Source organism: Phascolarctos cinereus, unplaced genomic scaffold, assembly GCF_003287225.1.
Source record: "Phascolarctos cinereus isolate Bilbo 61053 unplaced genomic scaffold, phaCin_HiC Scaffold_5;HRSCAF=322, whole genome shotgun sequence".
Taxonomy (NCBI): Eukaryota; Metazoa; Chordata; class Mammalia; order Diprotodontia; family Phascolarctidae; genus Phascolarctos; species Phascolarctos cinereus.
In genome coordinates this window covers 457,511,280-457,527,861 of record NW_027555958.1, presented here as the reverse complement: position 1 = coordinate 457,527,861, position 16,582 = coordinate 457,511,280, and the positions used below count along the sequence as shown (strand labels likewise).

The following is a 16,582-nucleotide window of genomic DNA, read 5'->3' as shown; positions in this document are numbered from 1 at the left end:
TACTTGCTCAATCTAATTGCTCCCTTCTCATCCTCGACCTCTCTGCAGCCTTTGATACTCTGATGACCTTCTTCTCCTTTATACTCTCCTCTCCCTAGGATTTCATGGCACTACTCTGTCTTGGTTTTCCTCCTACGTGTGTGACCACTCCTGCTTAGTCTCCTCTGCTGGCTCTTCATTCAGGCCATTCTAGCTAACTGTGAGGGTCCCTCCAAAGCTCTGTCTTGGGTCCTCTTCTTTTCTCACTCTACACTATTTCACTCAGGTGAGCTCATCAGTTCCCATGGTTCCAATTATCATCTATGTGCTGATGACTCTAAGATCTGCTTGTCCAGTCATAACCTTTTTGTTGACCTCCAGACTAAGACCTCTAACTCCTTGTTAGACGTCATAAACTAGATGTCCCATAGACATCTCAAACTCAACATGTCCAAAACTTAACTCACCTTTCCCCCTAAATCCTTTCATCTTGCTAACATCCCCATGACTAGAAAGGGTACACACCACCATCTGGACAGTCCTGGGGCTTACAGCCTCAGTGTCATACTCCATTCCTTCTCTCATCTCCCATATCCCATCAGTGGTCAAACCCCATTGTTTCTGCCTTCATAAAATTCCTCTAATGTGAACTCCTCTCTCTGACCCTGCCAGCATACTGGTGCAGGCCCTCAATCACCCTCCTGGACCATGACAACAGCCTTCAGTTTGATCTCTCCCCATCATGCCTCTCCGCACTCCAATCTATGCTTCATACAGTCCTCATTCATCTCACGAAAGCACAGGTCTGACCACGTCACACCACTCCCATTCAATAAACTCTGATGACTTCCTCTTCTCTTGATGATCAAACATACAATCCTCCACTTGACTTTTCAAGCCCTTCACACCTGGCCCCATGCTACCTTTCCAGTCTTCTCACACCTTACTCGCTTCCACATACTCTGCAATCCAGTCTCCCTGCTGTTCCTCAAACACAAAACTACGTCCCTTGACTCAAAGCACTTTCCCCCCGCGCCTGGATGCTCTCTTCCGGCCTCTGTGCCCCTGGCTTCCTCTTCCTCTAAGTCTCAAAGTCTCACTGTCTACACGAAATCTTTCCAAGTCCTCCTTCATCTTAATTCCTTCCCCAAGACTTCCCCAATTTATTTTGTAATCTCTTGTTTGTGCAGAGCTGTTACATGTTGTCTCCTCATGAGATCCTTGAGAGCAGGGACTGGGATCGTTTTGGGGTTTTGCCTTTCTTTGTATCCTCAGCAGGTGTTTTATAAACAGCTCCAGGCTTCGAGTCAGGAGAGCTCTGAGTTCAAATCCCACTCCCACAATTAGTAACGGTTGTTATTATTAGTAAACCACTTAGCTTCTCTAAAGTTAAGATTCCTCACATGAAAAAGGACTGTAATACCCACCTCCCAGGATTATTGTGATGACTGCACGAGTCAATGTTCATGCAAAAAAAAAAAAAAAGATCAGCTATGATGGTGATGGTGATGATTTAAAATCCCTGACCATTCAGGTCATCGCAATGATCCAGATAAAAGGTGGTGAGAGTCCGTTAGAGCAGTGAGAAGAGGACAGATAAAGAGATGTTGGGGAGGCGGGTATGGCAAGATTGGGCAAATGATTAGATATGTGAGGAGTCATGTATCATGCTGAGGATGCAAACTTGGGAGATGAGGAGGATGATGCTACCTTCAAAAACAACAGGGAAGGATGGAAGAGAGTTTTACTTAGGGGGGAAAGGTAATAAACTTGGCAAAGCCACAAAATACAAAATGAACTCACAAGTATCATCTGTATTCTTGTTTGTTAGTGATAAAGGTAAAAACGAAGCCATAATAGACTCATTTACAACAAGAAAAGTCGTCCACTATTGGAGCAGAGATGAGGAAGGAGAGCTCCAGGCCTGCATCTAGGACATATGCAAAGCAGAAAGCTAAACAGAGTCTGACAAGGTGCCTAGATTTGGGGAGGGAAGGTTTCAAAAAAGAAAACTGAATGGCTAAAATTCTACAAAATAAATTGGCTCAAGAGGGATGGGATGCATTCAAAAATGAAATTCCACTGACCAACATAAATTCTTCCACTAAGTAAGAAACGTATTAGCTGTCTAAAGGTGCTGGTGTGAATGCACTGAAAACACAGCGACCACGTAGGTTTTTAAAAGGCATGCACAAAAGACTGGGGAAAGAGTAAAGAGTTAAGAGTAATTCTATGAGGAACAGGATCCTATAAGAATACCAGAATCCCTAAACTCAGAACGAGCTGAGAGGCATGAGGAATGCCAAGAATAAAAAGGACTCTTTGTAGCAGAAGATCGAAGAGAGGCTAGGACTATTGCTGTGTGGATGGGATGATGCACGTGATGGAGCTAGAAAGAAGAACTACTCAGTTTTAATTCGGCTTCTGTATTTTTTTTATTACCAAAGAAAATGATCTTAATACTGGTAGAGATATGGGGGAGGGAGAATGGTCAGCAGGGAACTGGAAGCCAAGATATGTAAGGATACGAGGATGTGGTAAGAGAACAGCACCTTTATTCCCCTCAATGACATTGACTCAATAGGTGTGGACAGACAATATTCCTTGGTACCAAGAGAACTTGAAGATGTGATTGCTGAGTTTCTGCAAATGATCTTCGAAAAGTCATGAAAGCACCAAGTGCCAGAGGCTAGCAAGCTAACGCTGAAAAAGGGAAGAGGGCAGATTCTTCTGCCACAGTCTGAGGAGCTGGAATTTGATTCCTGGAGAAATCTGCCACTGAGCATGAAAGAGAGAGTTCATGAGTAGCTTGAAAGGACATTGAGGATCGCCATAAGCCAGCAAGGGTTTATGACGGACCAACGTCATTTTCTTTTCTGATTGGGTCTCACTGGTGATAGAGGAGAGGAATGCTCTGGAGAGCTTACACCTGACCTTCAGGGAAGCACTGCTTGTGAACAAGGTGGGAGTGTTTGGGGGATGACTGGACAAGGACAGGTGGTCCATGCCAACATGGAAGAAGGCCTCTGGAGTCACTAGCCCTGTTGTGGTCAATATCTTAATAAAGAAGAGAGCATGCTTAACCGATCTGTGGGTAACATGGAGTTGAGGAGGCTAGCTAACATATTAGTTGACAGAGTCAGGATCCAGGAAGACCTAGAACTATGTAATGAATCTTAAAATTAAGTAATGATAAATATAAAGGAAAAACCTGGATTTGAAAAACTAAATGCCTGAGTACAGCAAAAAGGAGGTATGATTATACAACAATTAATAAAGAATAAATGGGGATTTAGTGAACTGCAAACTCACTCTGAGTCTATAGTGCAATGTGGAAGCCACAAAACATCGATGTGATTTTAAGGTATATTCACAGAGGTACAGCATCCCAAAGGGATGGATGTACTCAGCCCCTCTAGGGTCCTTTAGTCAAGGCTGGGTATTGCATTTTCTAAATATCATTGACAAGATGGCACATGAACAGAAACTGGCCAAGATCTGGCAAAGGAATATGAATTCCACCACCCCCCCCGCCATAAAAAAAGAGTATCCACTGAAGGAAAAAAGGAAAAGTGGATATTTAGCCTAGAGCAAGGGTAGGGAACCTGTGGCCTCAAGGCCACATGTGGCCTTCTAGGTCCTTGGGTGTGGCCTTTTGACCAAGTCCAAGCTTTACAGAACAAATCCTTTTATTAAGGCAACTTGTTCTGTGAAGTTTGGATTCAGTCAAAGGGCTGCACTTGAGGACCTAGAGGCCACAGGCTCCCCACCCCTGGCCTGGAGAATGGAAGACTAAGGAGTCACATGAAGAAACCCTGCAGGTATCTGAAGGGCTTTCACATGTATTGTTCTGCTTGGTCCTGGAGAGGACACCATCCACTAAGGGGTGGAAGGCATTAGGAAAACTTCCTAACAAGCTGGAAGCAGACCCCAAAGGAGAAGTGGCTGCCTCAGGAGGGAGGGGCCTTTCAGCACTGAAGGTTGTGCTGCACACACTTGACGAGCAGCGGTTGGCAAGGACGCCGACTACAAAACTGCCCAGAACTGCAGAGATGGGTTTTTAATGAGAGAAGACAAAGCAATTAGCAGCAGAGCAGAGCAAGCGTGCCAGAATTTCAGAGCTGAAAGGAGCCGCGGAGGTCATCCCCTCCAACACCTGCACCACCGCTAGATCCCTCTACAATGGCCTTCTCCATGTAAATGTCTCGGGAAGAGAGATGACAATAACATAGAGGTCTTTGTGGGCACTGTGGTGTGTGCATCCGGGTGGCTCCCACTTGATTTTATGCCTAGTCAGAATTCTTGTGAAAGACTGTCATTTCCTGGGCCTGAAGGGTGCTTTTCATTCCCTTGAACCTCCCTCCATTCTGTGTTTATTGGTTAGGGAGCACACAATCATGGGTGGCAGAGGCCATTCTCAGAGCTGCCAGTTACACCTGGGATCACAGACTCAGAGCTGGAAGGGACTCTGAAGGTCATCTAATCCAACCACTTCCTTTTGGATGAAGAAATCATGGACCAGAAACATTAAGTAAAAAAAGGCAATCGGGGTCTGAACTCGGGTCCTCTGACTCCAAATGGACTTCTCCTCCCCCTTCCCATGCCACCACGCTGTCCTTGTACAGATGTGCGATTTTAATAGACTGAACTGCGGCCAAACTCACTTCCACGGGGTGCCTGAGCAGGCCTCCGAGCCCAAGCTGACATGGCCTCCTTACCATCAATACTTTTGAAGTCCAAAAGGTAACTTCGATTGTCCACCTGGTACAGCTGAAGGCTCATTTTCACATAATTGCCAGTCACGGGGTTCCTTCTTCTCACTCTAAGATGATACGCATTCACCACCTACAACATGGAACCTTCTTTTAGGTAAAGGAAGAGTACAGAAAATGCAATGCTTCCCCTTTACTCTATGAGAAATGTTTAGAATGCACTGTCAATAAGGAAAAAAATTCTTCAATAACCTTTCCATTCTATAGGATATTTTCTCAGGCTGTTCTTAGACTCCCCTCTGTTGCCACACTCCCCACAACCTACCCTTGAGCTGCATTGAGAAAAGGCCTTTACTTAAGGTCCAACTCATAAGGAATATATATTAAATCACAGGATCATGGAATAATGTTGCATGCTGATGCACTGGACAGAATGCTAGGTCTGGAATCAGGATGACCTGAGTTCAAATCCAGCCTTAGCTATTAGAAGGGAAGAAATATACCTCATTTTTGAAAACACTTATCACCCACCAACAACATAAAGCATATACCATATGAATAAATGAAGTCAAAAAAATTAAAGAGAATTACCAAATCAATTGGGAAAAATAAGCTCATTTTTAGAAAAGAATTTTTAAAAGAATGATATTCCTTTTTAGATGAAACAAAAAGGAAAGAACTCTCTACCTACCACCTTTCTCATTCTACTCAGAAAAGAGAAGGGGGAAGAATTTAAGAGAGCTCTTTGAAAGAGTTTCAAAAAATTATTGATCCACATATATAAATGTATAAATATTGAAATGAATAGTATTTCTTTCTTCAAACAAATCAATTTAAGCACATGGCAAATTTCAGATCATTTCTTCCTTTTCATTTTTTTATTGAAAGAAATAAGGAAAGTGTCATTAATAATTTCCAAAGGGAAATGGAAAATGGCTTTCTAAAATGATAAAATGCATTTGACAAGTATTTGAATGGAATCTGAATCAATCAAGAACAATTTGGGTTTTTTACTTCTAATGGCAAAGTATGTGCTGAGAGCGTCCACTCCCAGGAAGGGATTCTTTAGAAAATCACATGCATCTGAAAATTTGTCAGGTTTTCTCAACCTAGAGAAAAGCATCCATTTCCTGAAGGCAAAATCAATGGCCGGGGGGGTGGGGAGAGTAATAGGTATGTTGTCCACACACTCACTGCCACAGCCTCCTAGCAAGTGAATCCTTTAAAGAAAGAAAAAAGAAAAACATACTATCTGTGGAGTCTCAGGACATGCGATTGCTGGAGCGCAGGCTGAAACAGGTGAGCTATTTTCTCAGGTGTTGTCAAGCTGATAAACATACTTGGCAGGGGATTCTCCACTAGAATTAGAACTATGGACAGTTTTCCAGCATCCCCCAGTTCTGTAAAGAGAAATGCTTGTCTTTCCATCCTGACAAAAAGAAAGGATTATAAAAAAAAAAAAGCAGCAGCAGCATATGGCACATTAGTAATAAGAATGGGGCTTAGCCAAAACTATTAAAATCATTTTAAGTACATGTGAATTAGAAACAGTTAAGATGCCACTGACTAGTAACTCACTGTGTTGCTGCTCACTGATCTCATGACTCAGTTCATCAGCTCAGATTGACACACCATACAGGGAAATAATTCATGAAAAAGGGTCATGAATCACAGCTATGTCCTACCTTCCACTCATAATCCAGCTGCTTCATAGCCCGGTAGACTTCATTCATAATATCGCAGGGTTTGCTTTGACTGCGAATGCCCAGGTGCCACTTGGCTTTTTTCACAGCTAGAGATTTGGGCTTGGTAGTATTCAGAGCATCCAGAGGGCATTTGGCTTTGGGGCTGTCTGATATTAGAGGTGGCATCCGTTCAGGGTGTGGCTTCAGCCCAGTGGGAATGTGCATGGTGCTGTCATCCATGAAAGAGCCAGTGGGAGGGCTAGAGGCAAGGTAGAACTCACTGGCTTGGTTCATGATTCTCCGGTTATCGATGACGAGATGATAAGCCACCGCGAGCTGGTCCTGAGGGTCCCCACTATACAAGCTGTTCATCACCTCCGACTCTGTGCACTCAAACTTTTCACACACTTCCTTCACAGCTTCATCATCGATGACGTTTGCATCATAGGAAGGGTCTTCAGGAAATAAATAACTGGGTAAGTCTTGTTTAAACCACTCATGCTCTCTAGGAAAAACAAAAGGTCATGAGAATAGGAAAAGTGGCTTCGTGGAGAGAATGGAGAACGGGGCTCATCCCGGTTTTGTGACTCTGGGTAAATTACTCACCATCTCCATGCCCCCAGGAAACTGTCTAAGGCTATAAACAGAAGAACAGGAGCTGACCTGCATGGGCTGGCTATAAACAGAAGAACAGGAGCTGACCTGCATGGGCTTAGGGGCTTTCCTCCTCTGGCAGGTGCCAATAACAATAACAACAACAAAAAGTGAGCTGTGCTTTGGAGATCCTGGCCTAATGCAGAAGGATTCAATAAGATATGCTCATTAACATAAATTTCAACTATATAATAAGGGGTCGAGTCATTAAAACATCAAAGGAATTTTCGAACCAAAAGGTAAAAACAAACCCATTAGCATCTAGCATCTCAACATTTAAAACTTCATAATGACAACAGGCACTCAATAATGTTCATTAATGACTAAGAATGGTATTGTTTGCTTTTAAGGTGGAACCTGCTGCACAGGGATGGTGCCCCACCTCCAGCAGACTCTCTCTGCTGCTCACTAATCCCTCATCTCCCCTCTTAATGAATGACTCCCTCTCTTTCCCTACAGACAGCTAGGTGATACAGAGGATAGAGCGCCGGGCCTGCAGTCAAGAACACTCATCTTCCTATGTTTAAATCCAGCCTCAGACACTTACTAGCTGTGTGACCTTGGGCAAGTCACTTCACCCTGTTTGCCTCAGTTTCCTCTTCTATAAAGTGAACTGGAGAAGGAAATGGCAAACCACTCTAGCATCTCTGCTAACAAAAAAAAAAGTTTAAAGAAAACTCACAAATGGGGTCATGAAGAGTCAGAGATGACTGAAAAATGACTGAATTGACTCTTTCCCTACAACAATTTTCCCATGCTTCTTCCTCTCCTTAAAACTCCAATGCCTGCCTCCATGCCATCCCCCACTACACTCATGATGCATGCACACACACACACACACACACACACACACACACACACACACAGGACTGTGACTCAGTCTTCTACTTCACTGAGATGACTGAGGCCAGATGACCCATACCTCATCAATTACACTTCTTCTGCCCACACTTCTCCCAGGTCCACTGCCTCTTCTCTCTCTCCATCCCTACTTCTCATCTAGCTAATGCGTTCACCTCCGCCCTTGGATCTGCCCCTTCTCTCCTCTCCAGGACCCTGCTCCAACAAGCATCACTCGCCTCTCATGCACCTTCAGTCTCTTCCACTCCAGGGAGCTTTTTCCTCCCATACATCCGTGCACTTTCTCAAGTCTCCTCCACCCCCACGCTGCTCTCTGCATGCTCCCACACTAGCTAGGTGCCAGCCTTGCTAACCCTTCCTAGCTAAGTAGCAGCTGCTTCTGCTTCTGCTTCTGCTTCTTCTTCTTCTTCTTCTTCTTCTTCTTCTTCTTCTTCTTCTTCTTCTTCTTCTTCTTCTCTTCTTCTTCTCCTCCTCCTCCTCCTCCTCCTCCTCCTCCTCCTCCTCCTCTTCCTTCTTCTTCTTCTTCTTCTTCTTCTTCTTCTTCTTCTTCTTCTTCTTCTTCTTCTTTCTCCTTCTCCTCTTCTTCTTCTTCTCCTTCTCCTCCTTCTTCTTCGTTTTGCTGAGGTGATTGGGGTTAAGTGACTTGGCAAGGGTCACACAGCTAGTACATGTTAAGTGTCTGAGGCTGGATCTGAACTCAGGTCCTCCTGACTCCAAGACCAGAGCTCTATTCACTGTGCCACCTAGCTGCACCCCCTAGCTAAGCTTCTTCAAGAAGCCACCTACAGCCGACATCTCCAGTTTCTTACCACCCATCCCCATCAGCAACTCCAAACGTGCTTCCTTCTCTCCAAAACCTGCTATGGCTTATTTTCACTCCTTCCCAATCAGACATCTACCTGTCATTCACACTGCTCCACACACTGAACCTCTCCTCTCAATTGTCACCAATGACCCCACTAACTGACCTCAAATCTAAAGCCTCCATTTCAGCCATCCTCCCTGATGGCTTGGTTGCACTTGACTCTAATGACCCAGCTTCCCCAAGCCCTGGAGGCAGCGCTGTGCGCTGGAGATGATGCTGAGGTTGGAATCAAGAAGACTGGGGTTCAAACTCCTGCCCTGACACTAGCTCTGTGGAAGCTGAAGAGTCACTTGTCCTCTCTGGGTGGGCCTTAGTTTCTCCTCTGAAAAATAAGGAGAATCAGTGGCCTCGAAGGTCCCCTCCAACTCCAGATCGATGATCCTGTTGGACTTTCTCCTCCGCTGCTTTCTGAGACAGCACATTCTGCTGGTTTCTCCCACCTCTCTAACCAAACCTTATGCCTCTTTTAATGCCTCATTTTCCTTCTCCCAACCAATCCTTAAGGTCATGACCTCCATTCTCATGTCTTGTTTCTTGACATTCTTGACTACCATTTAATTTCTGGATGCTTCCTCATTGGTATTAAGTTTTGTTTTGTTTTGTTTCCAGCTCAAACCTCGGTCTGCCTTTCTGCACCTTTCCCCTCTCCTGTCCCCACCCTGCCCCATGCCCCTACTTCTGCTCTCAGGGGCCAATCCAAACTGGTCCAGCCTCTCTTGCCCATGACCACATGTCTATGAGAACAAGAATGATGGAGGCTGCGTTTGTAGGTACCAAGATTACAGGGTAGAACTTAGGATAAGCTTGGCTGTGACGATGAGGCTCGTGGAGGTTTACTTGTCCACGGGAAACTAATCCCAAACCAGTTTGCTTCACGTACACTATTAAACAACTCTCAAGAAAAATGGCTTTCTCTCACTAACACTGCCCTGATTTTGATATAAAATGGGAAATCCAGCCTAGAAAGGTTATGTAAATCACCTCTCAAAACTGAGAAATCCCTGCCCCTGCACCACAGACAATTGGTAAACTTCAAGACAGGCCATTCTGTCATTCAGTCATTCAGCTGTGCCCAACTCTCCTCTACACTGTTTCGGGTTTTCTTGGCAGAGATCCCAGAGTGGCTTGCCATTTCCTTCTCCAACTCAATTTACAGATGAGGAAACTGAGGCAAACAAGGTTATGTGACTTGCCCAGGGTCACACAACTAGTAATTGTCTAAGGCCAGATTTAAACTCACAAAGATGAGTCTTCTTGACTCCAGGCCCAGGATTCTATCTATCCACTATACCACCAATCTAGGCCAAGTGAATTCATAAATGAAAAATTTTTTTTACAATAAAGAGAAGGGACTCATATGCAACCATGACTTGCCAAATGAAGACTTTCTCCACAAAATTTAAATACACATGTATAGCACATGTATGTCTATGTAAGTAAACATGTCTATGTGTATGATTATACATATACCTGAAAGCTACAAACCCAACATTTAAAACTTCCTGAAATTGACTCTGAAGTCAACTTCGGTTTCAAAGTTACAAAAATTTGAAAATAACTCAAATTAAATTCCTGACATTAAGTTACTTTACAAAGTTAATATTGCTAAAGAATAAGATATGTGGTGGTTTTATACCATATATTTATTTGATACCATTTACTGGACCATATTTACCTTCCCTTTCCTCCTCCTCCCTTCTCTAATGCTAAAATTATTCATCATTTTAGAAATTTATACAAGTTAATGAAATTATAATTTACAAATTGTTGTTTGAAAAAAAAACAGCTCCTGCTTACAGATGTCTCGGTGTGTACAGCAGTAGGTGGAGATGCAAGAGTCTCACAAAGTAAGGTCCTTCCTTTACAGATGTAGTGCCTTCAAAAGGTCCTTTCTGACATGTTCGTTTCCAGACTCCTTTGTTGGGTTTTGGTTTTTTTTGGGTGAGGCAGTCTGGGGTAAGTGACTTGCCCAGGGTCACACAGCTAGTAAACGCCAAGTGTCTGAGGCCACATTTGAACTCAGGTCCTACTGACTCCAAGGCCAGAACTCCACCCACTGCGCCACCTAACTGCCCCTCCAGAACTAACTCTTACAACATGAACCTCTCTGTTTTTCTCTGTATTTAGATCCTGACCCTGGTGGGGAGGGAAGGAAGGAGGACACCTCCGAGCTTTAGAGGAAGGTCGGGGTCTGCCAGAGGCTTGGAGGGCAGTTGGGCCTGTTCATAAAGGAAGACTCAAAGACCCTTCTCTTGGCGTGCTACCCGCTCAAGCTTTCATCCTGGGGCTTTCTTCCACTCTGCTGCTAGATTTCTAAAAAGGTTAATCTACATATGGCGCTTTCACTTCCTTACTCGTCTCCCTCCTGACTGACCAATTCTGCAGGCGACAAGTGTGAGGTGCTGGAAATGGGGCGGGCAGAAGCCCAGGTCAGAGGCGAGCTCCCAAGAGCATCGGGCCTGCTCCGGCCCTGAGGATGACGGCAGCAGCCATGCCAGGCCATCTCCTCGCCTTCAAGGCAGACTTCCAGGGAAGAACCGGGGAGTGCTACCCGAGCTGGCCCAACCCGCTTTGGGACGGCTCAAATTAAGAGGTTTTTCCTCACGTCGAGCCGCAGTTTGCTTCAACGGTTTGCTTCCTACTTCTGTCCACCGGGAGCGACAGAACACATCACGCGCCACTTCTCCATAACAGCCATGCACCCACGTAAAAGCGGGGGTCGTGCCCCTACGAAAGCTTCTCTTCTTCAGGCTGAACAACCACTTTTCCCTTGAACTGGCCCATGCCCGGCATCATCGCAAGTTTCCTCACAATCCTGTCGCCATTTTTTTTTACTGACTTCCATTCATCAGTGCTGTTCCTAAAGTGTGACCCCTATGGCTGAACACAATATTCCAGATAGAGTCTGACTGTGAGAGGGAACAAAGGGGGGAGGGGGAGAAGGGGGAGGGGGAGAGGAGAAGGAGGAGGAAGTGGGGAGGGAGAAGGGAGGCAGAGACACACCAGCAAAGTGGGGGGGGGATGTCCTTCCCCAAGGCTTTGTCTTTGGCCGTTTCTTACTTTACAGTACACTGACTTTCCCTTGCAGACCCAGCCCACTTCCATGATTTCAATAATTACCTCTATTCCCAATACCCCCCAGCCTATTCTTAAAGTCTACTATTTGCTCTGAGCTCCAGGCATGTATCTTCAGCTGCTTTTGGCAGCTAGGGGGCTTAACCGACAGAGCACTGAGCCCAGAGTCTAAGATCCTATGATACTTTTTCCTCCCTTCCCAGAGACAGGAAGACCTAAGTTCAAATCCAGCCTCAGATATTTACTAGCTATGTGACCCTGGGCAAGTCACTTAACCTGGCACCTCAATTTCTTCAAGTGTAAAATGGGAAGATAATAGCACCTATTTCCTAGGGTTGTTGTGAGGATCAAATGAGATCGTACTTGTAAAGAGCTTGGCATGGTGCCTGGCACCTAGTGGACACTCTTTAATGATTATTGTATAGGCCTTTCTCCTAACGCCCCCTCTGCCCTGCCTGCCACCTCCTCATCGGTCTGTCGAAATAATTCTTTGTCTTCAGAGCCAGGGCTGGCGCCAACACACCTGCAAAGTTTCCCCTGAGTCTCCACGCCACACCCACCCCCCAGCTGAGAGTGACCTTCCTCATATTTCTCTGGGTCTTTTTTCTAGATTTCTTCTTTATGCCCATCACATCCCACCTTGTTATCACACTGTGAATGTTTGTCACAGCATTCTCTCATTGGATTGTAATCTCCCAGAGGCAAGTCAACAGGCACTTATGAAGCACCTAGTCGGTGCCAAGCCTAGTGCTAAGAGAAGGAACTATGTTGTTGTTCATCTTTGTATATCCACTGCCCAGCACACAGGAGGTGCTTAATAAATGTTTATTGAATTGAGCACACATTGCACTGTTAGGCAGACTTACTGTAAACACAGTAAACAAATACTACAGCCACCACTTACATCCTCCATGGGTCTGGTGTCCTAAAATAGGCATTCTGGTTTGTGCAGGGCAAGGATGAGGATCTAGAAACACGTCCAGATAATCTGTAAACCAACACCTGCTGAAATGGCAGGCAGGAACCAGAAACTTCTGAGAGCTCCGACAAGAGGAGATGCGTGCATTGGGGAATGCCTCACCCTGGCATGTGGGCACTATAAAAAGCTTCTCCCCATCAGTTGCCAAGCCAGCAACTGCACTTTCCAAAGCCTCTCCCATATCAGCCTTTCACAGCAAGCCCACCAGCAGCTATTTAAAGAGTTTAAACTCAGCAAATATCTTTGTGTTTAATTTATTTAAATAAAGCTAAAATCTAGACACTTATACCCACCTACCTGGCTGAGATGGCAGTAACAAAAAACGTAAAATCCTCTTAACAACGTTAACTGCATTGAAAGGGCACAGTAAAAAACAGCAATTACCTTATATCTTTGATGGTTGCTCGTTTCAAGGGATCCACTTGCAACATGTGCATGAGGAGAGTAGCAACAGAACGGTTTAGATACTCTGGGATGTAAAAAACACCTCCCCGAATCTTCTTAAACAGCGTTGGGACGTGTTCATCATCGAAGGGCAGCGTACCGCAGAGGAGGGCATACAGAATCACACCACAGCTCCAAATGTCGACCTCGGGCCCCGCGTACAATCTGAATGAGAGATGAGGGAGGGGGACACCGAGAGGGGCGTGGCGGGTGGGCTCTCCTCACAGACCACCACCCAAAACCACCACCGCCAAATCGCACCGTCGCTTCCAACATCCTGAACTCCTTGGCCACCAGCCTCCTTGTCGACATCTTCTCCCACCAAGAAGGGCTCATGTAACCACAAACAATGCTACAATAAAAAGACCTGTGTGACAAAGTAACTTCCAAGCCACAGCCTGTTTCAAAGAAAAGCCGGGACCACAACACTGCAGGAGGTGGAAGTGTCTAGACAGCCCTCTGGGGCTCACTGCTACAGCTCTGAACGGTCAGGAGAGGCGTGCAGGGGGAGCACCGTTCCGAAGCACTTCAGGTGTCCTCTGCCTCTCTGGGCTCACGGCCACAATAAAGTGAGCGCGCCCCCAAAAGGGACCGAATCCCGCATGCCCTTCGGCTCGGCCGCACCACTACACAGCCCGTGCCTCGGAGAGCTCAGAGAGGAAAAGGACACAAGGATGTGCGTACGGTGCACAGCTGCTCTTCTGTTACGGTGCCCGTCCGTCGAGGAACGGTCAAACAAACTACGCCACAGGGATACTATTGTTCTGTAAGAAACAGTGAAAGGGATGGTTTCAGAGAAACCCAGGAAGAGCTGCATGAAATGCAGCAGAGGGAAGGGACCTGAAGAGCAGGACCGACATAACAATATACACCATACAACACTGTAAAGACAACTAGCTCTAAAGGGCTTAAGAATGCCGATCCACACAATGACCAACCCAAGCTGCCGGCATCTGACGATGAGGCACGCTGCCCACCCCCAACTAGCAGAGAAGTGAAGGACTCGAGAGGCAGCAGGAGACAGACTAGCGGACTAGGCTAATGGGGCAATTCATTTGGCGTGACCATCCATATTTGTTACAAGGGGTTCTTGTTGAATTTTTTCCTTGAGAGGGGTAGAAGGGAGAGAAAATAAATCTTGATTGAAATAAAGGAAATTTTAAAAACAATAACTTGGCTTAAATAATCTCTAAGATTTGGCCATCTCTAACAATCTATGATCTTGTTATGGAAGTGACTTAGCTCACTTCATCCTGAATACATCTTCCTTTTATTCATTGTTCTCAGTGGCAACTCGGGCTTAAGATTAGATTTCAATATGCATGTATGTGCCATTTGGGGGCTAGATCTTTACCTACAGGTTAGCTATGCTTACGTCTACAATATTATTATTCCCTTTTACTCTCATTCTCTCTCTCTCTCTCTCTCTCTCTCTCTCTCACACACACACATATACACAACACATTTGACACACACATGCATGCGCACACACACACACACACACACAAGCACAAACACCACACTACCACTGCCTTAGACACCAGTGGCACACGACAGTCTCTGCTAATTTAGTATGGACCTGCAATTCCAACAAATGAATCTAACTGTTAAAACTGCAATCGTTTAGCATGTGTTTTTGCCTTCCTGTACTGGCCTTGCTGCCTGCACCAACGGGTAGCTACCGTTTTCTTTGCTCAAGTGATTTCGTTCTACTGTCAATGGAATTTTGCTTTTTGCTTGGAGAGAACCTCACTTAAACAATTAAAAGCCACGTTAATACTAACAGGGACTAAAGATCGATGCCACAAAGATGCTTGGTAACCAGCAGGATGGCTTTGAAAGTAAAAGGCGGCATCTGTCATATTCCTGAAAAGGAAAGCCAGCTGTGCGCAGCAGAGTCCAAGTTGTTTACAACCCTCTCAGCTCTGCTGAGTGTGCCAAAGTGTTCATGCTGGTTAAAGTCAGAAGTAAAAGAATAAAGTTGTCTAACAGCATGAATCTCACTAAGCTCCTTTCACAGTAAAAGCTACCATGCTGTCCACTGACCTGCCAGCACCTGGCACATAGTAGGCACTTAGTAAAATAGCATTTGATTGATAAGCAGGGAGACAAGACTTTGTTCTATATACAGTCCACTAAAAAACATCCACTGCTATTATGTACTTGGTCTCTGCCAGCCAACACTTCTCAAGGGTTTCCCGTGTGTCACGCGCTGGGCTCAGCACAGGGACAAACAAACAGAAAAGCAGAAACCATCCCTGCCCCCAGGAGCTTACAACTTTCCCCTCTTTAAAAAAAAACAAAAACTAGGCATCCCATCTCACTGAAGCTGGAAAGGTAGGGGCTCCTCCTGGTCTTGAACCTACTCCTGATCAGCACAGGAATTCTGATCACTTTGGGCAGCCTGTGAACCCCCAGATTCTGGAGGCCCCCCATGTTCACGCTAACCTTAGTGCAGACCTCCGGGCCCACTGCAGCTCAGAATTTCCAAGTTCAAGAGACAGGACAGCCTCGGCCTGCCCAGAAGCTGGAATCACAGGCATGCTTCGCCGTGCCCAGCGAACATCTGGTCTAACACAGTAGGCAACGCGCATAAATCTGAGCTTTCGAGATAAATATAGTGGAGACGGAATGGAATATAGAGGAGAAAGAAAAGACTGGAGCCTCAAAACAATCACTCTGCCTGCACTTTGCAGAGGCCAAGGAATATACAAAAGAGGTTATCCACATATTAATGATAAACTCTAAAGAGAGCCCAGAGTCCCTAAAAACATGTGGTCCCTCCCATCTATTCTTTGCCAGAAAAAAAATTGACTCCAGCGAACTCTCAAGATGCTTCTTCTCCTGAAAACAAGCTATCCTAAATGGATACTGGGAAATGGTGAGCAAAAAATGGAATCACATTCACAGAAGTTCATGTGATGTCAGAAAGGATCTCTGCTACGAAGCCCCTCAACCACAGCCTTAAGTTAAGAACTGGTCAACCATCGTCCAGCGGGAGACCCTCAGGAAGCCCAGGCCACTCTCGTCAGGGCTGAATGTTGGAGCCCTATGCGGCCTCTCCAAATTTTTCTACACAACTCTGGGTGGAATCACTCGGTTATGTGCTAAGGTCTCTCGAGTGAAGAGAGAATCTTCGGAAAACAGAACCTTCACTGATGCATTACCTGCCTGAGATGACTTCAGGTGCTGCATAATTTGGAGACCCACAGCTTGTTCTCAGAAATTCACCATCTGACATCATATTTGATAAACCTGAAAATAAAAATACGGTTTACCTAGTGCTAAATATTTCTAATGTTTAAATATCAGCAGCAGCAGCAGCTTT

The 16,582-nt window shown here is 45.3% G+C and overlaps 1 protein-coding gene across 1 annotated transcript in view; it reads right to left on the bottom strand.

Annotated features, from left to right (window-relative positions):
* Positions 1-16,582, bottom strand: part of PRKAA2 (protein kinase AMP-activated catalytic subunit alpha 2) — a 74,266-nt gene that overhangs the window by 10,218 nt on the left and 47,466 nt on the right. The window contains exons 5-8 of the mRNA XM_020976906.2: positions 16,422-16,509; positions 13,195-13,419; positions 6,377-6,881; positions 4,698-4,824 (exon numbers count right to left, since the gene is read on the bottom strand). Coding sequence (XP_020832565.1) covers positions 4,698-4,824; positions 6,377-6,881; positions 13,195-13,419; positions 16,422-16,509 — 945 coding nt within the window. The remainder of the gene's footprint in view (positions 1-4,697; positions 4,825-6,376; positions 6,882-13,194; positions 13,420-16,421; positions 16,510-16,582) is intronic.